The following is a 27,959-nucleotide window of genomic DNA, read 5'->3' as shown; positions in this document are numbered from 1 at the left end:
AGAAAAAAGTTCAGTTATAATGTAGAATTCTAAATTAGAATTATATTTTAAACTCAGAGAAAAGAAGTTAACATACATTGAATAAGAAAATAAACTCCATTGATACTCAAATGTCTCAACTATTACTATTACTCAACTATTTTTAGGGTTTTTTTTTACCTTTACTCAACTATTACAACTATTACAACTATTAAATTTAAATAGATTAATGATGTCTTTCAAAATCAAGCATTTTTTACTATTGTTCATTGGAGGTTTCCACAAGAGATATGGCAAAGTAACAGAATTAAAGTAGAAAAATTAAAAATACATTTGATGGAATTTTAACAATCAAACAACCAGCATGGCAATATGCACATCACATAACATACATTTTGAGTTTGTCATTACTGCAATTAGTACTATTTAAAATTGTGCTTAATATACAACTTTCCAATAGATTAATGCATAGAGAACAAACATAATTAAGTCTACACTACATGTTTATATACACACAGATCAAACACAGATATAGATACAGGTATAGATCCCTACACACAACAATTGTCCGTAGGTGTATATTTATAAATTCTTCTTCGTGCTTTGTGATCTAAAATATGGTAAATATTTATGTGCCTCATGTGAGCTACAAATATGGATTCCATTTCTGGTACAAGGTTCTATATACTGTCTATCTATCTATTTATCTATCTATACGTATCCATTGGGTTAAATTACTTTTTTCAAATTATTAAATGCTCAATACTTTACCTAAACTTCTAAATGTGAATACAGAGAAAGCTATATAAAAATCGCTCCTAAAATTGAGGGAAATTGAAAACCAAGGAGCCACAAACTCCATGTGAACAGAATGGATTCAAGTCTCTTCTTTTCAAATGGCTCTCACTTCAGGGCTCCCAGTTCAGGGGAAGTCTCCATCATAAACTAATCTCATCACTTCAGAGACATGACCGGTCACCTCCAAACCTCCTTCTTGCCAACAGGTCCAAATCACCTTCACAAAGGAGAGAAAGATCTGCCTTCTACAGATGCCAGTTCCATGGAATTCATGGCTTTTAAAATTATCACAATCATCTGATGTCCTTTAAGAATCAGCTAAAATGGGGGCGCCTGGGTGGCACAGCGGTTAAGCGTCTGCCTTTGGCTCAGGGGCGTGATCCCGGCGTTCTGGGATCGAGCCCCACATCAGGCTCCTCCGCTATGAGCTGCTTCTTCCTCTCCCGCTCCCCCTGCTTGTGTTCCCTCTCTCGCTGGCTGTCTCTATCTCTTTCAAATAAATAAATAAAATCTTAAAAAAAAAAAAAGAATTAGGTAATTCAGGGGTGCCTGGGTGGCTCAGTCGTTGAGCGTCTGCTTTCGGCTCAGGGCGTGATCCCAGCATTCTGGGATCGAGCCCCACATCAGGCTCCTCCGCTATGAGCCTGCTTCTTCCTCTCCCACTCCCCCTGCTTGTGTTCCCTCTCTCGCTGGCTGTCTCTATCTCTGTCAAATAAATAAATAAAATCTTAAAAAAAAAAGAATCAGCTAAAATGTAATTCTATGCTCTCCACTATATATCTAGCCACTCCAGTCCAAACTGTCCATCTTTACCTGAAAATGTTTACACATGCTCATCTCCCAAGCTCCCATAACATCATACTTCACATGAGTGACTACAGCCTCTCTAGAATGAAATGTACAAAATTGTAACTAGCTCCCCAAAGCTTTACTCACTGACCAGATTTTCCCTCTAGCACTATTCAGTTTCACTGACGTCCTGCCACATTCTTATCCATTTTCATACTCCTTTTCCTGTAATTCTACGCCTACTTCACTTCTGGGAAATTTACTATAACAAATTTACGTGACACGCTCAAAGACTTCTCCAAATATCCAGACTGTTTCAGGACTTGGTGTTTATAATTGCATAATTCCTGCACTCCTCCACTGATCATTAGCAAAACTTCAATCACATAAGTATTTACAACTATATATAAATACAACATAAGTATTTACTACTATTTACAACTATATATAAATACAACATAAGTATTTACTACTATAATTGGTTAACTTTTTTTATTGTTAACTTTGAAGAAGATGTTCAACGTGATCTGTGAACCACTGTGGGATAAACCTCTCATAATTGTACTGGGGACGCTGAGGGAGATGCGTGAATTAGCAAATGAACATTATGAAAATACATTCAATTTACGTATTTCTCATAAGACAAGGGGATTTTATATTCTTTAACCAGAGAAAGCTCGGCAGCAATACACTGCGGTTGCGGCTCAGGAGCAGAAAGGGGCTGACAGTTGGGAAACACAGAGTGATTACTAAATTAATGCTCAAGAAGTACCAGTTGAAATTATCAAAAACAGACAAAACAATATGAAAGGTAGAGGAGAGGGTGTTAAAGTAGACAAAAGTGCTCACCAGGAGAAGGATGGTTTTGGTGGCTTTGGACTCAGGTGATGATGTGGAGATGTTGGTCCTAAGAATGTGTTGGACCCTCTGCTTGTGCCTGTACAGAACGAAAACCATGGAGCCACTGGCCCAGATCATGAGAACCAAACATAACACATCAGGGAATGTTAACAGTACTGCATACAATGAGTCTCTGGTTTTGTCATGACGAACCGCAGAACAGTATCTGAAACTTTTTCTAGTTGTCATGTTTTTGTTGTTCAAAGCGCTAGTCAGAAACAAGGGATACACGAGTTTCACCAGTATCTGCAAGACCCAGCACAGGACAACTGAAGGGACAATGCACTTGAGAGCTTTCCCTTTCAGCGCTGCCCACCTGGAGTTCCTGGGGCTGATGGTGATGGCCTGGAAGACACCCAGGAGACAGGTCGTGCCAATGGACACTCCCCTGCCCACCCCACGAACATAGGGAAAAAACTTGCATCCAAAATCATTGAAGCTGTTATACCACCCAAAAGATACCATTGTATAAGGTATTCCAAGAGAGATCAGGACCAAAATGTTGGCTACAATCAGGTTTTTGACAATCAAATCTGTGGACCTTGGCCTACATGCAGTGAAATAAAGGAAGAAATAATGGTAAAGAAGACAGAAGTTCCCCAGGATTCCAACCACAGTCTGTGTTAAGAAGATCATTCCTACTGCCAGATCCCAGGTGGCCATCCTGTCAGTTCTCACTGACTGATATTTGTCTTCTGGGCTAGAGGATCCTGCATGGGAATATCAGGTGTGGGCCACATGAATCATGCAACTGATACTCGATATTCTCCACTTAGCAACACTTCCTACTTTGAAATAATACTTAAAGCTCTTCTGTCATTTAGGGCCTTCCAAGAGTTACACACACAAGCATTACTAAATACTTGTGATGTGTGAATCACTGGTATAATGGCCCCCGTGCAGTCACTTCTTATTTCTCACAAATTCATGAGGTACAAACTAATGCATTCTTCATAAAGATGAGGACAACACAGGCAGAGAGAGGCAAAGTGCTTTGTCTGAATTCATTCGCTAATTAGGGTCAGAGTGGGGAGCGGAACCTGGCTAGGCTGATAACAAAGTTAGTGCACTGAATCCATAATATACAAAAATCCATAATATACCAAAAAAAGCACACAGTCAGCTGTTTGCTTTCAATAAACCAGATCTCAAGTTAGTTTTATGTTTGCACCTTGTCGTTTCAGGTTCGATGGGTGGCATTTTATTTTACATTTTTGCTAAGGACAAGTTTCCACTTATTTATGAAGACTGTTTCTATAGCCACATATGAACTTGAATAAAGCTTTAGAGACAGTAATGAATTGTAGGGGCACTGATCACAGTACACAAAGCTGTAGCGTGCCCCAGGACAAGCTGGATTTCATGAATGCAAGAAGGGCTCAATTTTAGGATGGCAACAGAAAGAATCATTTGCCTTCACTCCAGGAAGAAATGTACAAGACATAGGAACTCTGGACAGGAAGCAATGGTACTTGATTACATTGTGTACATCAAAAAGAAAATTACCACTATCTTTAGATCATATATATATGTATGTATGCATATATGTATATCACTAATACCTGAATTAAATAAAATCAGTAGCAGTAAAGCAAGCTTTGTGAAAGATTAAAACACAAGACATATGCAAAATGGATATTAAGGCAAAAAACCTTGTACGCTGTGTAAGTGACATAACTTTTTAGATTGGCATTATACTATTTAAAAGCAGCAGAAAAATCACAAGATACATTTGATGTTAAAAATCTCTGGATGGGGCGCCTGGGTGGCTCAGTCGTTATGCGTCTGCCTTTCTGCTCAGGTCATGATCCCAGCGTCCTGGGATCGAGGCCCGCATCGGGCTCCCTGCTCAGCAGGAAGCCTGAGTCTCCCTCTCCCACTCCCCCTGCTTGTGTTCCCTCTCTGCTCTCTCGCTGCCTCTCTCTCTGTCAAATAGATAAATAAAATCTTTTAAAAAAAATCTTCTCTGGAACTTCAGTTATATTTTTCTTAAATGCGGTTTCCCTAACTTTACTGGAAAAAGTCTCTCCGTAACTGAAGGAGAACAATTATTTAATCTACTAAGCACATCATAGATCCAGAGTTACAGAAAACATTTCTGCGATCACACACACTGTTTCTACACACAATCAGGTCATTACTATGGATTCTTCCAACTCATTATTACAAGCGTGGAGATGTTCTGAGCGCACCTTAGAACCGGACAATTTTATCTATGGCTCCTGTAACGTAGGCTGAACAGCAGACTGACTCCAGAACTGCAGTCCTTAAGCCCATTCAAAATCAGATTTCTTTGGAGAAAGTGTTGAATTGCACACCTGAAATTAGTATAACACTGTACGTTAACCGAGAATTAAAATAAACACCTGGAAAAATCAGATTTCACGACTACTCAGATGAAAACACAACAGTCACTGACGGTGAGGATTATACTATTCGCCCTAGGAGCCATCAGGGATGGGTGTTGGTCTGGGACCCACATCCCTCTTTACTGCTCAGCTCCTGCCTCGGGATGTGCTCCACCTTCATGCCTGCCCTTGACACTGGGCCCAATTCATACGCGGAAATCCCACTTTGTCCAATATGGTCACTTACCTGGACTCCTGATACAACTCCTTCCCTTACAGATTCTACCTCTCAGATATAAAGATACAGAAAACCCACCCATGGTGGGCTCAGTGACGGTCAGAGCAGGCAGTACGGGTGCTAAGAGGGGCAGCTGGGCCCTGAGATGTGTGTTTATGACTCTGTGAGCTCCCCTCCCCTCCCAACTGCAATTATCATTTCACCTGAAGCAGCAGTGGCCCTGACAGGCTTGGGAGCTGAGAATATTTTTGAAAACCTTTTTCCCAGGTGCCAACTGCCAAGAACAACTACAACTTTCTAGCTAGCACCTCTCAAGACACTATTGGCGTGTGGGAAGAGGACACAGAGCCTGGGGGAAATAGGAAGCATAGATAGGAAACACAGGCACAGGACAGAGAGTACTGGAGACGAGGGTGGGTGTCAGGGAGCCAAAGAGCCCAGGGGAAAGGGCCAGGGTGACAGGGTTGAGAGAGAGAAGTAAAGGTTTCCAACTTATAACCACATGGCCTCTCAGGAGAAAGGAGGGACACAGTGTCTCACTTGGAACACACTATTTGTCTGAGAAAGACATTTTCCCTTTGCTCTCCAATTCTCCAGGCCTCCTTCTCATTATCTGGAACAAACACATTTATAAAGATGCCCTTTTTTACGGCATCAACGTACCCCTTCTATTACGGGTTGCATTGAGTCCCATCAAAATTAATACGCTGAAGTCTTAACTCCCGGTAGCTCACAATGTGCCCTTACTTTTTTTACATTTCTTTTACTTCCAGTTAACACACAGTGTAATATTAGATTCTGCTGTATAATATAGTGATTCGACGCTTCCATACAACCGCCAGTGCTCATCACAAGAGCACAGCTTATCCTTCCTCACCTATTAAACTCATCCTCCCACCCACATACCCTCTGGTAACCATCAGCTTCTTCTCTATAGGTAAGAGCCTGAGAAAGTTAAACCTCTTCTACCCTACCCAGATAATCACCATCAAGAATTATTTTCATTCGGGGCGCCTGGGTGGCGCAGTCGCTAAGCGTCTGCCTTCGGCTCAGGGCGTGATCCTGACGTTATGGGATCGAGCCCCACATCAGGCTCCTCTGCTAGGAGCCTGCTTCTTCCTCTCCCACTCCCCCTGCTTGTGTTCCCTCTCTCGCTGGCTGTCTCTCTCTGTCAAATAAATAAAATAAAATCTTTAAAAAAAAGAATTATTTTCATTCAACTCCCTAAATGCATAAACAAGAGGTGGTTTGACAAAAATCACTCATCACTAATCGCACTGACCACACTGAAGTGTTTCAGGGAATAGAGCAGATCTATTTCCATTGCATAAAGATATCTCCTTTACAGACCACTGACTGAGGGAAGCTATTTGTTTGAAAAGTATGGCCAGTCTAACAATGTTTATGTAAACATTGAATCAAAACAGAATATGGTAAAAGGGTGTGTATTTATCTTATGCTATTTCTGATATAATATCAGGTATACTCTAATGCTACATAAAAAACAAAATAAACCTGATGAAGATTATTACATGTGGAGATGAAAACTGCATCGGTTGTGGGATATCAATATTTACTGTTATTGTTTACCATTAAGTATGTTTCTGCATTTAAAGGCACACCTTGGAGATATTCCACATTTGGTTCCAATCACATCCATAAAGCCAGTATCTCCATAAAACGCTCAAATGAATTTTTTGACTCCCCAGTGCACATACCAGTGATATTCGCCCTGTACAGTAGTCTGTGAAGTGTGCACTACCATTACGTCCCAAAAACCAATGTTCATGACAATTAAAAAGGACCTTATGGCTGAAAAGTGCCAGGCATCATCAGCCTTCGGCACGGTATAACCTTTTTGCTGCTGGAGGGTTTTGCCTCCATGCTGAAGGCTGCTGACCGGTCAGGGCGGTCATTACTGAAGGTGGAGGTAGATGTGGCAATTTCTTAAAATAAGACAATGACGTTTTCTGAATTGATTGAGACTTCCTTTCACGCACAATTTCTCTATCGCACGCGATGCTGTTTCACAGCATTTTGCCCACAGAACTGCTTTCAGAACTGGAGTTCATCCTCTCCAGCCCTGCCACTGCATTACCAACTAGGTCTACGTAATGTTCTGCGTCCTTTGTTGTCATTTCTACAGTCCTCACAGCAACCTCACCAGCAGGAGATTCCATCTCAGGAAACCACTCTCTTTGCTCCCCCAGAAGCAGCAACTCCTTATCCGTTCAAGTTTGATCATGAGAATGCAGCAATTCTGACCCATCTTTAGGCTCCACTTCCTTTTTTTTTTTTTTTAAGATTTTATTTATTTAATTGAGAGAGAGCAGGAGGGGAGGGGCAGAGGGAGAGGGAGAAGCAGGCTTTCCCCAGTGAGCGGGGAGCCCCACATGGGGCTCCATCCCAGGACCCTGGGATCATGACCTGAGCCAAAGGCAGCCGCTCAACCGACTGAGCCACCCAGGGGCCCCTTCAGGCTCCACTTCTAACTCAGGTTCTCTTGTTAGTTCAACCACATCTGCAGACATTTATTCATTATATTTACACACGGTCATGGAGCCCTCCAACAATGACAACTGTAACATCAAAAATCACTGATCACAGATCACTATAAGAAAAAAACAACAATGGAAAAAAAGTTTGAACTATTGAGAGAATTACCAACGTGTAACGCAGAGACACAAAGCGCAAATGCTGCTGGGAAACTGGCGCTGACGGACTTGCTCCAGGCAACGTTCCCACTGACCTTCGGTTTGTAAAAAACACAGTATCTGCGAAGCACCACAAAGCAAACTGCAATAAGAGGGAGTGTGGCCCTGTTTGGTTTCTATTGTTGGAACAAATTTTCATGAAACCAGCAGCTTTAGACTTCATTCATTTATTTTCTCACAGGTCAGTGGAGGTGAGAAGGCCCAAAGCGAGACGCTGGCTCTCCTGGGCTCTTACCTGGAGTCTCTGGGGGAGAATCACCTCCAGGCTGATTTCTGTTGTAGGCAGCGGTCCTTTCCACGGACAACCTCCACGAGGCTCCCTCCACCTTCACAGCCAGCTCAGCACATGGAATCCCCCTCCCGTTTCCAATCTCTTCCTCTTCCGTTGCATCTAATTGAATTCTTCTGCTTTCAGGGCCATATGATTACACTTGGTCCATTCAGACAAGCCAGGATAATCTCTCTATTTTAAAGTCAGATGATGGGGCGCCTGGGTAGCTCAGCCGTTAAGCGTCTGCCTCCGGCTCAGGGTCCTGGGATCGAGCCTTGCATCAGGCTCCCTGCTCGGCGGGAAGCCCGCGTCTCCCTCTCACACTCCCCTTGCTTGTGTTCCCTCTCTGTTAAATAAATAAAAAACAATAAAGTCAGATGACGAGTAACCTTAATGACATCTGCTAAGTCCCTTTTGCCACGTAAGATAATATCAACCAACGGATAAGACCAAGAAACTGCCACCTCGATAGGACAAAAATTAAAATATTCTCAATTATAATCATATCCACAAGCCTGTTACCAGTGTTTACCATCTGGGATGGTTTCACACAAGGAACAAATATTACCTACAATTTTTTAATTCTGTCTTATGTTTCATTCCTTATATAAAGCATTGATTACATTTCAGAATTATTCCACAAAAGAACAAAAACTTCATCACATCACTTTAGGACAATACAAGTTCTTGAAGATTGAAGTACTGGGAAGGGTCAGGCCTACCACCTGCTGCCAATACGGAGTCCCTGGTACCAGGACAGGCTCTCCTGCCAGTCCCACCCCAGGCACACCTTCCACCTGAAATTCACACAGGAAGCGGATAGGGATGAAGTGCTGATCATTCAACCTTCTACCTATGGTCCTATTGCATGTTAAAATTTTTGTAGGAGCAATTTACATGAGTAAGAGTTTTGCTTCATGGGCTCAAAGAAAAAATGATCCGTGAGTAATCTGTGGCTCCCATGTCAATGAGGGCATTGAGGAGCCGGGGAATGAAATCACCGAATCCCGTTAGGCCCCATACCGCCATCCTCTGAATCTCCATACTGGTCCCCTCTGTACCTCTATTGACCTGGAGACCTTCATCCTATGAGTCCTTAGGTCTTTTCCATCCCTAAGAGCCTTCCCCATTGCCCTTCAACTCCTTAATTTGCATATGCTCCTCCCACTTCCACCAGATCCCTTCTACTTCCACACCTCACCTCAATTCCTCATCCATTGGAATTGATTCTGTCAATTCTCTGCCACAGGCCATTACTGCAACCTCAGCCAAACGCTCATGGCTTCCCCTGCCTCTGTCTTCCATCGGACTATAGTTCTCCTAGTCCAGTGACCTCAGCCCAATTCCATACATTCCTCTCCCCTCCATCAAAATACCAGCTTTCACATATTCGTGCCATCACCTCCCTGTGTCCCCCGTTCACCTTCCCACATCTGCTGTTTTCCTCTGAGCTCCTTAGTCTACTCAAACCCACGACCCTCCCCCATTGATTTCATCACCCACAATCATCTTGTCTCCACGAGCCCATGATCCCCCTGTAAGGTTCCTACTCTCCATCCCACCTCTGGCTCTATCATAGAGATTACCTATCCCCAGGACATTCACATCCCAAAATACACTGTCATTGAGTTTTGAGTTTCCTGTTTTGTGCTGCCTTGACCCAGTTTGGAGTCCCAGGCTAGGGGACAGTAGGCTCTCCTTCTCGAGCAACTGATCAAGTCCACACACCCATCCTGCCCCTCATGGAGCTCTCCTACTTCCAGCCACCATGCACCAGCTCTAATTGTTCTGGGGCCAACTACCACTGGATGAGGAACCATCTCTATGCCCTAGAACTTAAGGAATTATTCGAACCAGCCAATGCTCAGGGAGCCTTGAAACCCAGCTAACCCCACTCTCTTTGCCATAGATAAGCTGCCCCTCCACCTCCAGGCTTCTGTTTCCCTTCTCCAGGGGGAGACCTGTGTGGCCTGCGTGTCCTTTGATATCACACTGCAAGTAATACAGTTCTGCCTTGCATGTCATTGTGTTGTATGAAACCATCAAAAGAATCTTTCAGATTGGAGAGCAATGGGACTGTGACATCTGTCACCCCACTGATGGCCAGGATTGATTCCACTGATCTGGCTGCCTACGCAGGTGTCCCCTTCCTTTCTCCTCATTGTATGTACATCCCTCCCAAAGCTGTACACGCAGCTGAAGATGACAACCTTCCCTCATAAGAGGGGACCTCTCTTTGGTCAACAGCATGCAAATAGCTGTGCTCCCCTGCTGGAACCTCAAGACAAGCTCTCAAGCTCCATTTGTAGGAAAATGTAAGGGGACGTCAAGGGTCTCAGACTCCAGAAACATCCGAGTTGCTGCATGGGCAGTCTGCCTTTCTTATGAAATGAAATGAAATATAAAATAAATTAAAATAACATAAGATAAAATCAAATCAAATCAAGAAAAGAATAAAATCAATCTTATAAAAGACCTACTCCTCGTCCCACTGTGCTCCTTAACCTGCTGTGGACATGGACTTCCCTGTGCCTCTTACACAGCCCTGCCCCTCACTCACTTGTGCGCACTCTCTCCGCTCCGATCTATTTTTTCATTTCATGACCTCAGCACCCCTTATCCCCACAGAGCCCAGTATGTGCTACACCCTCCGTTTCCTCGCATACCTTGTCCACTTGTGCATGAGGCCCCACAGTGCCATTAACCATGCCATATACTTTACCCACTGTGTAGTTTAACCTCCTGACTCTCATACCCACACCCCTGCTCTCTGCACCCCTCCTGCTATACCCCCTTTCCAGTGCTCTATTTCTCGCCCAGCTCTCAGACATACTCAAAGTTTCTCACCACACCAACCCACTTGAAGCGGCAAAGCCCCAGAGCATTATTTCAATGTTGTACACTTTAAATGTTCCATTGTGGGCTGTGATTGGTGAGAAGGAGTCTAAAGGGCAATTAGGATCCTCCTGTCTTGCCTCACAGGTTTGGAAATATTCGTGAAACTTTCACCTACAAACATGTTACCGAGATACGTATCTACCTGGTGACTGTGTGAGTGACTGTGGGAAAGAGAGTGGGACGGTATCATCCGTGTGGGTGCATGCAGCATGAGTGTGTCAGAGTGTGGACAACTGCGTGTGGTGAGTGTGCATGTGAGTGAGAGTATGAAGTGACTCAAGTACATATTTTAGCATGTTTGAGTCTCTCCATGCACATACGTGCATTTGCACATATGCCTCAGTAACCACTGTGTGTGCACTTGTGTGTGAAGAATGGGTTGTCAGCCATATGGCTTCTCTTGTGTGACGTAGCAACTAAGCAGGTAGAGAATTTGCCTCCCCCAAAGGTAGATCTGCAGATCAAGAAGGGAATTAAGTAATTCAGTTAGCACAAAATTATGAAAATGTGTGTAATGATACAGAAAATGGATGAACTGTTTCTTTATATTTTTTCAAGATTTTACTTATTTATTTGAGAGAGAGATCACAAGCAGGGGAAGAGGCAGAGAGTGAGAGGGAGAAGCAGGCAGGGAGTCCAACATGGGGCTCGATCCCAGGACCCCAGGATTATGACCTGAGCCAAAGACAGATGCTTATGGACTGAGCCACCCAGGGGTCTCGATTAGCTATTTCTCTAAATCTATCCCTACCCCATCCCGCTTCTTCCAAATGTGGGGCATATTTGCACTCATAGGTTGCCAACTGGTCCTGTAAATACTTTGCCATAGGTAGATGTCCAAACATGTTTATGTTTTGTGGTGAGAAAGTCCTGGGCAGAGTCTGGGAGGTAACCAATGTAGAGAAGAATTGGCCTCCCCCAAAGGGAAATCTGGCCTTTGCCCTCTGATACTGGGAGGAGATCTCTAGATCTTTCCTAGGCCAGGCCTGATAGGAGTGTCTTTGTTTGTTTGGAGGCTCGGTCACCAGACTGTCTAACAACATGCTTTAGGATGGGTCTTTGTGGGTTTTTGTTTTTGTTTTGTTTTAAAGATTTTATTTATTTATTTAACAGAGATAGAGACAGGCAGCGAGGGAGGGAACACAAGCAGGGGGAGTGGGAGAGGAAGAAGCAGGTTTTCAGTTTTCTGAAAATGTTGTATGAAGCATTCTCTCCACTTGCTATTACTTATCATTGCTTCTTCCAAGCGGAGGAGCCTGATGTGGGGCTCGATCCCATAACGCCGGGATCACGCCCTGAGCTAAAGGCAGACGCTTAACGACTGCGCCACCCAGGCGTCCCTGTTTTTGTTTTGTTTTTTGAGAGAGAGAAAGAGTGGGCAAGAAAGAGAGAGAAGGAGCAGGGAGAGAGACAGAGGGAGAGGGAGAACAGACTCGCTACTGGGCAGGGAGTCCGACATGGGGCTCGACCCCGGGACTCTGGGGATCATGACCTGAGTCGAAGGCAGATGCTTAACCAACTGAGCCACCCAGGCACCCCTAGGATGGGTCTTTGAGCCCAAAGTATCATAATGTCAGCTTCTGGGAGAATTGGAGACAAAAGTTATCAGCTCGCCTGGGGATAGAATGACGACTAAGGTCAGCCATCCAGAAGGTAAGTGGCAGACTTATTGTAAAAACTCTGGGCACCAAGGCTTGGGTGAGCCTCCCCCCTTGGCAACACTCCATGAGTATTATCCCATATTGACCACTGAAAGTAACACTCCATGACTCCACAGCGACAGGACAGCTAGAAGATCCACAGTGAGTACTTTTCCTGAAATTTACCCCATGAATATCATCCGTGTCTGTGGTTAATCTGTATCCTTTCCCTGTTAAAAAAAAAAAAAAAAAACCACAACATTGAGTAGAACATCTCTCAGTGAGTTCTGGGAGTACTTTTAAAGAACGATCAGAACTGAGCCAGGTTTTGGGAAACTCCCAACTTGCTGTTGGTGTCAGTAGTGAGTGTGGTCTTGTGTGCATGGTGGTCCCTCTAACATCTCAGTTGGAATAAAACTCTCACAGGTGGAATGGATGGCAGATGTAGACCAAATGGTGGATTCGTGTGTCAGAAAACCCAAAGAATCTATTCTGGCTCTTAAATTTTATACTTCTTCACTGATTACATAATCAGTGAATGCTCCTTAATGAAATTTCAGCATAAGCCCGTCTAGAGAACTCTGCTAACCATTCAGAGCAGCTGAACTAAGAAAGGAGCTTTGGCTTCTCTGATACTTCAAAGAATGATAGAATCTCTCTGATCCTGGGGCTTTTATTTATAACGGACATTTCCTCAACATCTATTTTTACAGATTTTGTTTGTTTGTTTAGACCTCCTACCACGGCTGGGATTGATATTGGTAAAGTTATTTTCCTAGAAAATTTCTATATCATTTCCAAATCAATTTGCATTTACTTCTATTAATGAGCCCAATAATTTCTAAGGTAAGTGACTGATGTCAAGTTTTTGCTTTTACTCTTATCCCATTAGAAATTTTTTCAGCTAGTTTGATATCACTTAGTCTTGAATACTTCAATAATGGTGCAGCTTAATGGTTGAAGATTAAGAGTGAATTTAATATGGGGAGCCTGGGTGGCTCAGTCGGTTAGGTGTCTGCCTCCAGCTCAGGTCATGAGGTCATGATCTCGTGGTCCTGGGATGGAGCCCTGCGTCAGGCCCCTTGCTCAGTGGGGAGACTGCTTCTCTCTCTCCATCTCCGTCTGCTGCTCCCCTTGCTTGTGCTCTCTCTCAAGTAAATAAATAAAATCTTTAAAAAAACAAATGAATTTAATGTGGCATAGCAGAACTTCTCAAGGAAGTAGGGATTCCAGGCACTTTCTCTCTTACCGTCATGTCTTCCTTTTCCACCCTCATCATAGATTCAGGTCCACAGTGCTGATTTTCAAGCACCTGTTTACACCCACTTCCTGATCATTCTCCTTAAGGGTATCCACAAGACAAAAACAGATTTTATTTGCAACCTATTTCCTCATGATTTGGAATGTAACTTTGTTTTCTATCGTCATGTGTTGGCAGGGTGTGTCCAATGGCACCACTTGCCTCTTAAGCATCTCTAGCCATTTCTCTCAGTCCCAGAAATGACAGGCTTCGTATTTTATCTGTAATGTTTAAATCAGTGACATATTCAGAATTGATTTGTCCCATGCTGTAGGTAATGATTGTGGTTGTATTTTTTTTTTTCCGTTGTGGGTAACAAATTTCAGTTTTCTGAAAATGTTGTATGAAGCATTCTCTCCACTTGCTATTACTTATCATTGCTTCTTCCAAGTGAAACCACCTCATCTTTAGCGCTGACTTTTCCATGGAAGATCCGGGTACTTCTCCCCATCTCCTCCTACCTCTCAAAGTCTTCGGCAATCCCACAGGAGCAAACCACCAAGTTACTCTTCATATCTAAATCTTCAATGAGCCTTTTTACTCACAGGAATGAGTGTTGCTACCATTTAGAGGGAAACATGCTGAATGACAGAATGGCTTCCAGGGACTTGGCAATAGCAACAATCTTCTTATCAGAGACGATAGCTGGAATCCTGGGCAATTTCTCTCTCCTTTACCACTATCTCTACCATTACCACACTGAAGACTGGTTGAGGCCCACAGATTTGCTTCTCAAGCACCTGATTATAGCCAACTCCTTGCTGATGCTATCAAAAGGAGTCCCCAGACATTGGCAGCTTTTGGGTTGAAATATTTCTTCCATGATTCAACATGCAAACTTCTTTTGTATGTTCAGAGAGTGGGCAGGCGAGTGTCCAGTGGCAATATCTAACTCTTGTGGAATCTTTCTAAGGTGAACCGATGGGTATTCAGGATTTCCTCAGATGCCCGAATGTCGGAACTACATGGGCATCGTTGAGGTGAATAAATCAGGGTAACCTCATCCAGATACATAGTATCTTATTGGTAATAGTCTTTTTTAAAAAATTATTTATTTGAATTCAATTTAGTTAAGATATAGTGTATTATTAATTTCTGGGGTAGAATTTAGTGATTCATCAGTTGCATATAATATCCTATGCTCGTTACATTAGTGCCCTCCTTAAGGCCCATCACCCAATTACCCTTTTCCCCCACCTCCTGTCCAGTCTTAATCGAATATTGTTTGAGGTAAGTTGAATGGATGTGATCCTAACCCCTTGTCAGATTAATCAGAGAATTTGAACAACTGACGTATTCATGGGAAATTGTGCAAGGAGCTAATGCACTCCATAAATCAGTGTTGGAAATTGTTGGAAGATGGTCTACTATGGGTTTTTCATGTATGTTCACGCCTTATGAAAAGAAGCATGAACAGCTTTTATTCAAGACTGTGTTTAGAAAAGAACCTTGGGGGGGGGGGCACCTGGATTGTGCAGTCAGTTAAGCATCCAACTCTTGGTTTCGACTCAGGTCCTGATTTCGGGGTCGTGAGAGCAAGCCCCATGTCAGGCTCTGTGCTCCGGGAGGAGTCTGCTTGAGATTTTCTCTCTCCCTCTCCCTGCCCACCCCCATCCTCGTGCTCTCTCGCTCTCTGTGTCTCTCTCCCAAATAAATAAATAAATAAATCTTTGAAAGAAAAGAAAAGAGCCTTAGAAGATAGGGACAGTGTCACCCTATGGAAGACTGGAACTGACTTATTTACTATACAGGGAAATAAAGATAATGTCTTCCTCAGGGGCAAAGAGTACAGCAGGTGTGCTAGCAGGCTCCTTTAAAAGATTCCATTTTCCTCGGGCTTTCTTAATGTGATGCAAACCAACTGCATGTGTAGCATTCATCTGGGCCTCCCTGCAGCACCATGCTTGGAATAAGGCTGGACAAGCAAGGAGACCAAGGGAAACTTGCAATCAGATGTTCATGCTGCCTGCCGTGCCCTCCCCCAGCTTGGTCTCTTTAAAAATAAATAAATAAATCCTTCTAAAAAATAAAAACAAAACAGCCCGTCTTCTTTCTGCCATCTTTCCATGCCGCCATAATGGTACGGATGAATGTCCTGGCAGATGCTCTCAAAGAGCATTAACAATGCTGAAAAGAGAGGCAAACGCCAGGTTCTTATTAGGCCGTGCTCCAAAGTCATCGTCCTGTTTCTCACTGTGAGGATGAAGCATGGTTACATTGGCGAATTTGAAATCATTGATGATAACAGAGCGGGGAAAATTGTTGTGAACCTCACGGGCAGGTTAAACAAGTGTGGAGTGATCAACCCCAGATTTGATGTACAACTGAAAGATCTAGAAAAATAGCAGAATAACCTGCCCCCATCCCGCCAGTTTGGTTTCATTGTACTGACAACCTCAGCTGGCATCACGGACCATGAAGAAGCAAGACGAAAACACATAGGAGGGAAAATCCTGGGATTCATTTTCTAGGGATGTAATACATACATGCAAATAAAATGCCTCAGTGGAAAAAAAACAACAGATCCAGAGATAGACACATAGATGATAGAAGATAGATGATAGATAGATAGATAGATAGATAGATAGAGCTATTTAAAAGTTGCATTATGTGATGAGCACTGGGTGTTATATGCAACTAATGAATCATTGAACCCTACATCAAAAATTAATGATGTACTATATGTTGTCTAATTGAACTTAATAAAAAAAATTAAAAAAAATAGAAGTTGGATTATACTAAAGCAAAAGCTCACCTACTCTCTAAATCAAAATCAATTTAGGTATTCAGATTAGGATGGAGACAGGAGAGGGCCAACTGATCCCTATCCAAATGGAGAACTTTAAGTTGTTTGGGCAGTCCAGCTACATGGCAGACAGGAGAACAGGAACAGCAGGTGGGGACACTGCATAGGAACAGGGTGAAGATCCAAAAAGCCTCATAGGCAGAGCAGCCTTGAGGGGCTGTGGAAGAAAAACAATTATTATAGGAGGATAACAAGTCTTCGCCCTAGAGTGCCCTGGTACCTTCTCTCTGTCATTCTTACAATGTCTTTTTAAAATCCATGTAGTTCATGGAGATTTTTATGTGTAAATGGATTCTTTTGAGAATGCACACCGGGGCCTCAATTTGATGTCTGTCCTTATACGCAGCAATGTCTAAATTTTATGGGGAAGGTTGAGGTGAGAACACAGGAGATCCTGATAGTGTAAACTCCTGGAAATAAGAACAAATTCCTGGGAAATCTTTAGCCTTTCAAGGCCGTGGAACTAGTACAGTAAAAAAGATCCCTGCTAGGATACAGCTAGACCCCGCTGATATCTGGGACATACGTACAATAGACAGAGTTACCCCAAGGATAATGTTTATATGATGAGACAAAGGAAGTGAAATAAATGGATGTCCAGAGAAGAGCAGAGAAATCAAATTGGCCCTGCAAGTTTGGAATCAGCTAGACTGAACAGTGGGGACAGTGATAAATTTTTTTCTGTGCTGTCCTGACCCAGGTTTGAGGCCGTGGTTAGAGGCCAGTCATTTTCCCCTTGCTGAGCAGCTGATTAAGTAAATATGTCAAACCACAGTGAGCCTCGTTCCATTGTAACTTGTCCCAATCCCATTCCCATCTCTTCAGCTCCACAGTAGCCCTGAAAACTGACCACCCTGCAACTACAGTAACAGTGAAAATCAGCAACCTAGCAGCCACTGGAGGAGGCAAGAATGGCTCTGGAGCTCCCCAAAAGCCCAACCCCAGAGAATTTCCCCTATTTAACCTATCTGCCAGCTTAGTGGAAATATATTCTCATGGCTTTTCTCTACTTGATCTGACTCAGCTTGATCTGTGCGAACACTCTTACATTTGGGCATTTATTAGAAACAATCAGTGGCAACTGTTTAACACTGCAGAGTCTGGAAGGTGACAGTGTGTGGGTATGTGATTCAGCAGCATAAGAAGAAGGCACACAGAAAGTGGGAGAATAGGATAAGAGGGGGTGATGGGAGGATGCAGAGGTGTGGGGTATAGAGAGTACAGGGAAAGAGATAAGGCAGGGGGATAAAAGGTAAAAGGGTGTTAAATGTTGCTTAGGAGTTAAAGTGCAAGGCCAGGCTTAGGATTACAAAGGAACAAAATGTACAGGGAAGTTAAGGGCAAGGGAGTTATTAGGATCTGGGTGGAAAGGTATACAGGGTGTAATGAGAAAAGGGGAATAATGGCAATAGAGAGGTGATGGACAAACATGATAAAATATTAAGAACTAAATCTATGAACCTTGAAAGAAAATATAAGGGTCCATCTTGATGGCCTTGGATTTGATCATGGCTCTTTAGACAACAACAAAAGCACAAGCAACAGGTGAAAAAACATATAAATTGGACTTCATCATAACATAAAACCTTTGTGCATCAAAAAACACTATCAGGAGAGTGAAAGACATCATACAGGATAGGAGAAAACAATTGCCAGTCATATATCTGATAAGAGAGTAGTGTCTAGAATATAAGAACTCTTATATCTCAACAACAAAGAAACACAATTTGAAAATGGATAAAGGATTAAATAGACATTTCTCTGAAGAAAATATACAGATGGCCAAGAAGCACATGAAAAAATGCTCAATGCCATTAGTCATCTAGAAAATGCAAATCAAAACCACAATGAGTCACACCCATTAGAATGGCTACTATGAAAACAAACAAAAAATTTTGGTGAGAATGTAGAGAAACTGGAACACTTGAGCATTTCTGGTGGAAATGTAAAATGGTGCATCTGCTATAGAAAATAGTATGGCAGGTCCTCACAAAATTAAACATAAAATTACCACATGATCCAGCAATTTCATTTCTGGGTATATGCCCAGAAGAATGGAAAGCAGGAATTTAGATTTATTTTACACCAATGCTCACAGCAGCATTATTCACAATAGCCAGAACATGGAAACAACCCAAACGACTATTGATGAAGGAACAAAATTCAGCCTTATAAAATAATGAAATTCTGATACACACTACAACCTGGATGAACCTGGAAGACATTATGCTACATCAAAAAAGTCAGACACAAAGGATAAATATTGTATGACTCTATTTAAATGAAGTACTTAGGTCAAATTCATACAGACAGAGTAAAATCATGGTGGTAAGGAACTTGAGGGGCAGAATGAGAAGTTATTGTTTGATGGGTATGGAGTTTTAGGCTGAGATGATGAAAAAGTTCTGGAAATGGATGGTGATGACAGTTGCACATTAAATAATGGAAATCCACTTAATGCCACTGAACTGTACACTTAAAAATTATTAAAAAAAAAAAAAAAGGTGGGGCGCCTAGTGGGCTCAGTCCATACAGCGTGTGACTCCTGATCTGGGGCTTGTGAGTTCAAACCACATGCTGGGCATAGAGCTTACTTAAAAAAAAAAAGGATAAAAGTGTTAAGTTTTATGTTATGTGTATTTTATTTTATGTTATGTGTATTTTACCATAATAAAAAAAAGGCACTAGCAAACCATTATGAAATACCACTTTAGACCCACTACAATGGGTATTACTAAAAAAAAGAAACCTTGAGGGGTGCCTGGATGGCTCAGAGGAGCACGTGACTCTTATCCTGGGTCGTGAATTTGAGCCCCACGTTGGATGCAGAAATTACTTATATTAAAAAAAAAACTTTAAAAAAAGAAAAAAGAAACCTTAAAAATAATACATGTTGCTGAGGATTTGAAGAAATTGGAACCCTCATACATTACTGGTGGGAATGGAAAATGGTGCGGCCACTGTGGAAAATGATTTGGAAGTTCTTCTGTAAGTTAAATATAGGCTTACCATGTGACCCAGCAATTCCACTCCTAGGTATGTACTCAAAAGAAATAAAAGGGTGAAGGAGATCGAAGATAAAAACTTCCAGGTATAAAATAAATAAGACATGGAGAAGTAATGTACAGCATGGTGACTATGGTTAATAATACCATATTGCATATTATAGGTGCCGAAGAGAATAAATCTTAGAAGTTCTCATCACACACACAAAAATTTTTAAACAATATGATGACAGATGTTAACCAGACTTACCGTGGTGACCATTTTGCAAGAGATACAAATATCAGATCATTATGTTGTTCACCTGAAACTAATATAATGGTGTATGTCAATTATACCCCAATGAAAAAAAGAACTGAAAAAGATGTTCAAACAAAAAGTATACAAGAATGTTCACAGCAGCCTTATTCATAACAGCCAAAGGGGGAAACAAAAGGTGGTGTAAACATACAATGAGAAAATTTTTTCGCCATAAAAAGGAATAAAATACTGGCACGTAGTACAATATGGATGACTCTTGAAAACACTATGCTAAGGGAAAGAAGCCAGAAACAAAAGGACACATATTATGTGACTCCATTTATAGGAAATATACAGAAGAGTCCAATTCAGAGAAAGAAAGCATATTAGCAGTTCTCGTGGTTGGGGATGGAGGGAATGGGAGTGAACTGATTAATGAGCACGCAGTGATCAAAATGTCATGGACCTAGATAATGGTGATGGCTGCACAATGTTAGGAATGAACTAAATGCCACAGCATTGTACCCTTAAAGTGGTTAAAAGGGTCAACTTTATGATGCATATATTTTACCCCTAATTTAGAAAAGATATCGACCCTTTAACTCAAGAATCCTCCTTCCTGGCTCTATTGCTTTAAATTCAAAGCACCTTTCTTCATAAGGACATATCATAAGGTTGTTTATTGTTTACAATAGTGGAAAACTGAGAACAACCTAAATGCCTACCGGAGGAGAATGGCTGACGATACGTTATGGCTACTGTGTGCCAGTTGGTATGAAAAGATCACATGATATACTCGGATATTAAATGAGCAAGTTGCAAAGTAATACATAAAGTGTTATCTCATGATTATGAAGTCAAAATAAAAATATCAACAACAACAAAAACTTTAAAGGCCCGTGGAGCACAGGGCACCATTATCATTACCTCTCATGGACTACAAGCTGGACTCAACACTCAGAAATCTACCTCCTTGGGAGCCTCACAGTATGATTACCTGGGCTACTTCATTCACCAACCAAGGTTGATTCTGGGCCCTCCCAAGATCAAATGACAGACTAGCTGGAGGAGGCACACACTACCCAAGAGATCACAGTGTGAAGTCAGAGCTGAGATACACTTTTGTCAAACACAGCTTCTCAAACTTTAATGTACATACAAATGACCTGGGTATCCTGTTGAAAGAGATTCTGGGGCCCCACGCTCAGAAATTATGATCCCGATATATTGGGGGAGGGGAACAAAGATGACGGCTAGGAAGGGGACCTCGTTTCATCTGGTCCCTCGAATTTAGCTGGATATCTATCGAACCATTCTGAACACACACAAATTCAACCTGAGATGTAAGATTTATCTGGATCTCCACAAGCATAAAAACGACTACTTTTTTTGAGGTAGGAGATCCGGAACTTTGAATCTTCGGGGGAAATGTCCAAAGATAAGCAGAGGGGGTGGGAGCTTCCATAAGCTGGCCATTGGAAAGTGATATAACACCAGAGCAAAAAAATCGACACCCTTGGAAATCTACTCTAGTGAGAGGCACCCCCTTCTGGAAAGGGCACAGGGGGCAAGTAGAGCAGAATTATAGGGGGATCACTGTGGCCTCAGGATTCCAGAAGACTCAGAAAGAATGGGGGAGCCTGAACTGGTAGAGTGCCCAAGTAGTAGAGTGGGGAGACTGGGTGTGGTCAGCGAGCCCAGAGGGAACATTCAGCTCCAGACACTGTAAACCGCTAGCTGAGCCAGTAGGGAGACCGCCCACTGCCTGACCACCCTGAAAAGGACTCGAAGCTGTGGGCTAACATCCCAAATTAAAAAATCATGAATGAAAGGGGAGAAATCACGACCAATACCAAGGAAATAGAGGCAATTATTAGAACTTATTACCAACAGCTATATGCTAACAAACAAGGCAATCTGGAGAAATGGATGCCTTCCTGGAAACTTATAAACTACCAAGACTGAAACAGGAAGAAACAAACAATTTGAACAGACCAATAGCCAGCAAGGAAATTGAAACAATAACCAAAAAGTTCCCAAAAAACAAGAGTCCAGGCCCCGATGGCTTCCCAGGGGAATTTTACCAAACATTTAAAGAATAATTCATACCTATTCTACTAAAGCTGTTCCAAAAAATAAAATAGAAGGAAAACTTCCAAACTCATTCTATGAGGCCAGCATTACCCTGATCCCAAAACCAGAAAAAGACGCCATCAAAAAGAAGAATTACAGACCAATATCCCTGATGACTATGGATGCCAAAATACTCAACAAGATCCTAGCCGCTAGGACCCAACAGTACATTAAAAGAATTATTCACCACAACCAGGTGGGATCTACTCTTGGGATGCAAGGGTGGTTCAACATTCGCAAATCAATCAACGCGATAGATCACATTAACAAAAGAAGAGACAAGAATCATATGATCCTCTCAACTGATGCAGAAAAAGCATCTGACAAAATACAGCATCTTTTCCTGATTAAAACTCTTCAAAGTACATGGATAGAGGGAACATACCTCAATATCATAAAACCCATCTATGAAAAGCCCACAGTGAATATCATTCTCAGTGGGGGAAAACAGAGCTTTTCCCCTAAGGTCAGGAACACGACAGGGATGCCCACTCTCACCACTGTTGTTCAACATAGTACAAGCCCTAGCCTCAGCAATCAGACAACAAAAAGAAATAAAAGGCATTCAAATTGGAAAAGAAGAAGTCAAACTCTCACTCTTCACGGATGACATGATACCTTATGTGGAAAACCCAAAAGACTCCACCCCAAAATTATTACAACTTATACAGCAATTCAGCAACGTGGCAGGATACAAAATCAATGCATAGAAATCAGTTGCATCTCTATACACTAACAAAGTGACTGAAGAAAGATAATTTAAGGAATTGATTCTATTTACAATAGCACCAAATACCACAAGATACCTAGGAATCAACCTAACCAAAGAGGTGAAAGATCTGTATTCTAGAAACTAGAGAACCCTTATGAAAGAAATTGAGGAAGACATAAAAAGATGGAAAAACATTCCATGCTCATGGATTGGAAGAATAAACATTGTTAAAATGTCTATGCTGCCCAGAGCAATCTACACTTTCAATGCAATCCCTATCAAAATACCACTGACATTTTTTCACAGAGCTGGAACAAACAATCCTAAAATTTGTATAGAATCAGAAAAGAGACCAGATTGTCAGGGGAATGTTGAAAAAGAAAACCAAAGCTGGGGCATGACAATGCCTGACTTCAAGCTGTATTACAAAGCTGTGATCACCAAGACAGCATGGTATTGGCATAAAAACAGACACACCAATCAACAGAACAGAACAGAGACCCCAGAAATGGACCCTCAACTCTGTGGTCAACTAATCTTCAACAAAGCAGGAAAGAACAGCCAATGGAAAAAAGACAGTCTCTTCAATAAATGGTGCTGGAAAAACTGGACAGCCACATACAGAAGAATGAAGCCGGACTATTCTCTTATGCCACACACAAAGATAAACTCAAAATGGATGAAAGACCTCAATGTGAAACAGGAATTCATCAAAATCCTAGAGGAGAACAAGGCAGCAATCTCTTCAACCTCGGCCACAGCAACTTCTTTCAAAACATGTTTCTAGGGGCACCTGGGTGGTTCAGTCGTTAAGCTGCCTTCGGCTCAGGGCGTGATCCCAGGTCCCTGGGATCGAGCCCCGCATCAGGCTCCATGCCCCGCTGGAAGTCTGCTTCTTCCTCTCCCACTCCCCCTGCTTGTGTTCCCTCCCTCACTGGCTGTCTCTCTCTCTCTGTCAAATAAATAAATAAAATCTTTAATAATAATTTAAAAAGACATGTCTCTAAAAGCAAGGAAAAGAAAAGCAAAAATGAACTTATGGTACCTCCTTAAGATAAAAAGCTTCTGCACAGCAAGGGAAACCATCAACAAAACTAAAAAGCAACCTACATAATGGGAGAAGATATTTGCAAATGATACTATAAAGGGCTGGTATCTAAGATCTATAAAGAACTTCTCAAACTCAACACCCAAAAACCAAATAATCCAGTCAAAAAATGGGCAGAAGACATGAACAGACATTTCTCCAAAGAAGACATACAAATGGCTAACAGACACATGAAAAAATGTTCAGCATCACTAGCCATCAGGGAAATTCAAATCAAAACCATGAGATACCACCTTACACCAGTTAGAATGGCAAAAATTAACAAGACAGGAAACAACAAATGTTGGCGAGGATGTGGAAAAAGGGGAACCTTCTTACACTGTTGGTGGGAATGCAAGCTGGTACAGCCACTCTGGAAATCAGTATGGTGGTTCCTCAAGACCTTAAAAATAGAGCTACCCTACGACCCAGGAATTGCCTACTAGGTATTTACTCCAAAGATACAGATGTAGTGAGAAGAAAGGGCACACGCACCCCAATGTTCATAGCAGCAATGTCCACAATAGCCAAACTATGGATGGAGCCGAGACGCCCTTCAACAGATGAATGGATAAAGAAGATGTGGTACATACATTTACAATGCAATATTACTCAGCCATCAGAAGGGATGAATACCCACCATTTGCATCGACATTAAAAGAACTGGAGGGGATTATGCTAAGTGAAATAACTCAAGCAGAGAAAGACAATTATCATACGGTTACACTCATATGTGGAATGTAAGCAATAGTGCAGAGGACCACAGGGGAAGGGAGGGAAAACTGGGAAAAAATCAGAGAGGGAGATAAACCATGAGAGAATCTGGACTCCGGGAAACAAACTGAGGGTTTCAGAAGGGAGGGGTTTGGGGCAGCTGGGTGATGGTTATTAAGGAGGGCACGTGTTGTTATGGGAACTGGCTATTATATGCAACTAATGGATGGTTGAATACAACATCAAAAACTAATGATGTATTATATACTGGCTAACTAAACATAATAAAAAAAGCAATATAAGTGAAAACTCTCACTTATTTAGTATTAAATGGCAATGAAAGCACAATATATGTAAACCTAGGAAATACTGAAGTACAAGAAAGAAATTTAACTTTTAAATATTGATTAGAAACGATATTGAAAATAATGAACCAAGCCTTCACCTTTGAGACAACTGTACTGAGATGTGCGGAAAACTCAAATGCAGAGAAGTAGCTCCTTTTTCTTGGGGCCACATTCACCAGAGAGTCCCTACTAATAACCAAAGAGTTGGTTTTAGGACTGAGCTGTGCTTATGACACCAAGACAGGGTCAGAGGAACACAGCCAACAGTCCTGGATCTATGAAGATCAAGGCCCTGGGAACACCAGCTCTTTGGCTTGAGACCCCGAAGACAGTGTCTTAAAAATAAAGGTGGACTGCAGCCCAACTTCAAATCATTGGGTGAGCCTAAAAATTCTCAATCCCATATGAACTTGGATTGCTAGGACCCAAAAACACCTGGGAGAAGCAAAAGAAAAAATTCCAATCTTTGAGGAGATAAAAACATCCTTGCCTTCTCAATATTTTTACGTCTAATACTTAAAGATACAGAAATATTGAAAGGATTGTAAAAGATACAATATGAAAACATTAACCAAAAGAAAGAGGACTTCAAGGGAAAAAATAACAGGATAGAGGAATATTTCATAATGATAAAAGGTTCTCACCATAATTATCTAACAATTAACTACATGAATTTAAAATATGTAAGGCAAAAATCAACAACTACAGGGAAAAATTGAAAATTCACATTTGTTGTAAGAAATTTTAATATATCTCGCTTACTCACTGATAGAATGAGCAAACAAAAAATTAAGAAGAATGAAGAATATGTTAATGTGAATAGTAAAAATGACTCAAGGGTCATGCTTTTCAAATACATGTGAAACTTTTACATACATTCATCATATATTTGGCTAGAAGACAAGTCTCTACTCATTTAAAAGGACTGAAATAATAGAGTGTGTTCTCTGTCATGAACTAAGTTAAAAATCAACAATAGAAAAACTGCAAAATCCTCACATATTTGATCATTATTAAATAAATTAACACGTAGGTCAAAAAAGAAAACACAATGAAAATTTGAAAATACTTTAAACTTAAAAGGGGTAGGCCCCATGATCTCTAGTTTCTGGGTGTCATGCCCTGCATAATCCTCTCCCTTTCAGCATGGGCGGGATCTGTGACTTAGTTCTAGCCAACGGAATACACGTAGGGTGATGTGATTTCACTCCCGTAATTGTTACGTAAGACTATGTCTTAGACAACTGGAGCTTGATTCTCTCTTGCTGGCCCTGCAGAAGCAAACAGCCAAGGTGTGAACTGCTTATGGAGGGTCCTCCGTAACAAGGAACCAAAGAGGGCCTGAGGTTGGCCCACCAGCTTGTAACCAGCAAAAAGGTTGGGGTCTGCAATCACACAGCAGAAACGAAATGATTTCTGCAACAATCTGAGGGAGTTTGGAAGCAAATTCTTCCCCAGTTGAGCCTCCAAATGACAGTATAGTCTGGTAACGTCATGATTATGGCCTTGCGGGGCTGAGAGCAGAGGACCCAGTAAACTGTGCCTAGATTTGTGAACTGTAGAAACTGAGACAATAAATGTGTGTTGTTTTACACCACTAAGTTTGTGGTAATTTGCTACATAGCAATAAAAAACTAATACACTTAATGACAGAAAACTTAAAGTTTTTCTCGCTTGTTCTGTCTCTCTCAAATGAATAAATAAAAACTCTTTTAAAAAAATTTAAAGAGAGCGAGCGAGCCTATGAGCAGGGGGAGGGGGAGAGGGAGCGGGAGAAGCAGACTCCCCGCTGAGCAGGGTGCCCAACGCCGCTGGTCTCATCCCCAGATCCTGGGACCACGATCTGAGCCAAGGCAGTCGCTTAACCGACTGAGCCACCCAGGCGCCCCTTAAGTCTGAAATCTTAACTAGAAACGCCCGCTCGCTAACACCCTTCACCCCAGGTTTCTCCAGGTCTGAGCCCCGCAGTGAAGTGTGAACCTGGACAAGACAGCGCGTCCACTGATACACACCTATACCATTCCAGTTCCTCGTCAGTAGGCTCCACTAGTAGAATCACTCACACCGACAACCAACGCTGACAGTCGGGCCCTCGGCCATTAATTTCTTCATACGCTTAATAACACAGACCGCGGAAGGGCCGATTCCTAAAGCCCAGACTTCCCGCGCGACCGAACCAAAACAAATGCCTAAAAAGGCAGTTTACTGGCCTCACAGGCGCCTCACTCCGGAGATACCCACCAGACGCTGAGCTTCACTAGACTCCACCGGCAGCTACCGAAGACAGAACTCATTTCCTAAACACCACAATCCCGGCGCTCCCTAGCAGTCGCTAGAGACGCTTCAGGTGTCTTGAACCTCGCAGCGTTTCATGAGGTCGAGCGCTGGACACGGTGCGGCTCTATGACGTACGTGACCACGCCCACCTCGGTGATCTGAGCCCGAGAGCCTGGAGCGGCCGCAGCGGCTGAGCGCCGAAAGAAGAGACTGACATCGATTTGGGGTATCTCCTTGCCTTTTCCGCCTTCTTGTTGGCTACAGCGCCGTAATGAAGAAGTTTTAAGAGGCGGACCCTATCCAAGGCCCGCGTGGCCATGCAGTTTTCTAGTTAGCCTTTTAGGAAGATGGCGGCGCCCATGAGTCCGTATAGAGGAACACCTTAGGGGCGGCCATCCTTGCAGGAACTGCAGTTCCGCCGGGTGGGAAAGACCCCGGGAGCTAAGGAGCCTGCGACAGCCCACGAGGTTTGTAGGAGCGAAGGCGTTAGAGGGGTGGCGGTCAGATCACGGCCGAAATAAGGGAGACTTCGAGTCCTGGTGAGATTTGAGAATGGGGCTGAGTGGAGGTGAGAACGAGTACCACAGTTCTGGATTAGTTCTGTCTAAAGGGCGGAGCGAATGGAGGGCGGGGCTGCGAAAATAAACGCCCTCCGGGATCTGGATAGCGGACTACCACTATAAGAGAAGGGAGAGGAGTGAGGCTTCAAATATACCCAAGTGTTTCCCCCAAATATTCGGGCATTTAAGAGTGATCAAATGACCA

The 27,959-nt window shown here is 42.4% G+C and overlaps 1 protein-coding gene and 1 pseudogene across 1 annotated transcript; one reads left to right on the top strand and one right to left on the bottom strand.

Annotated features, from left to right (window-relative positions):
• Positions 1-22: 22 nt before the first annotated feature.
• On the bottom strand, positions 23-27,784 carry LOC123778015 (vomeronasal type-1 receptor 4-like). The gene is made up of 3 exons (XM_045775164.2): positions 27,159-27,784; positions 8,002-8,383; positions 23-4,784 (listed from the first exon to the last, which is right to left on the bottom strand). Exon 3 carries the CDS (start codon positions 3,127-3,129, stop codon positions 2,191-2,193), a length of 939 nt encoding a protein of 312 aa, XP_045631120.1. The 5' UTR covers positions 3,130-4,784; positions 8,002-8,383; positions 27,159-27,784; the 3' UTR covers positions 23-2,190.
• On the top strand, positions 15,950-16,408 carry LOC123778016 (small ribosomal subunit protein uS8 pseudogene; annotated as a pseudogene).
• Positions 27,785-27,959: the final 175 nt, after the last annotated feature.

Source organism: Ursus americanus, chromosome 21 (assembly GCF_024610735.1).
Source record: "Ursus americanus isolate L20-20 chromosome 21, mUrsAme1.1.p, whole genome shotgun sequence".
NCBI classification, from domain to species: Eukaryota; Metazoa; Chordata; class Mammalia; order Carnivora; family Ursidae; genus Ursus; species Ursus americanus.
Note: the sequence above shows the minus strand (reverse complement) of the source record. Positions and strands in the feature narration are given on the sequence as shown.

Coding starts and splice junctions, on each gene's coding strand:
- LOC123778015 (XM_045775164.2), bottom strand. CDS start 3,129: ATGGCCACCTGGGATCTGGCAGTAGGAATGATCTTCTTAACACAGACT.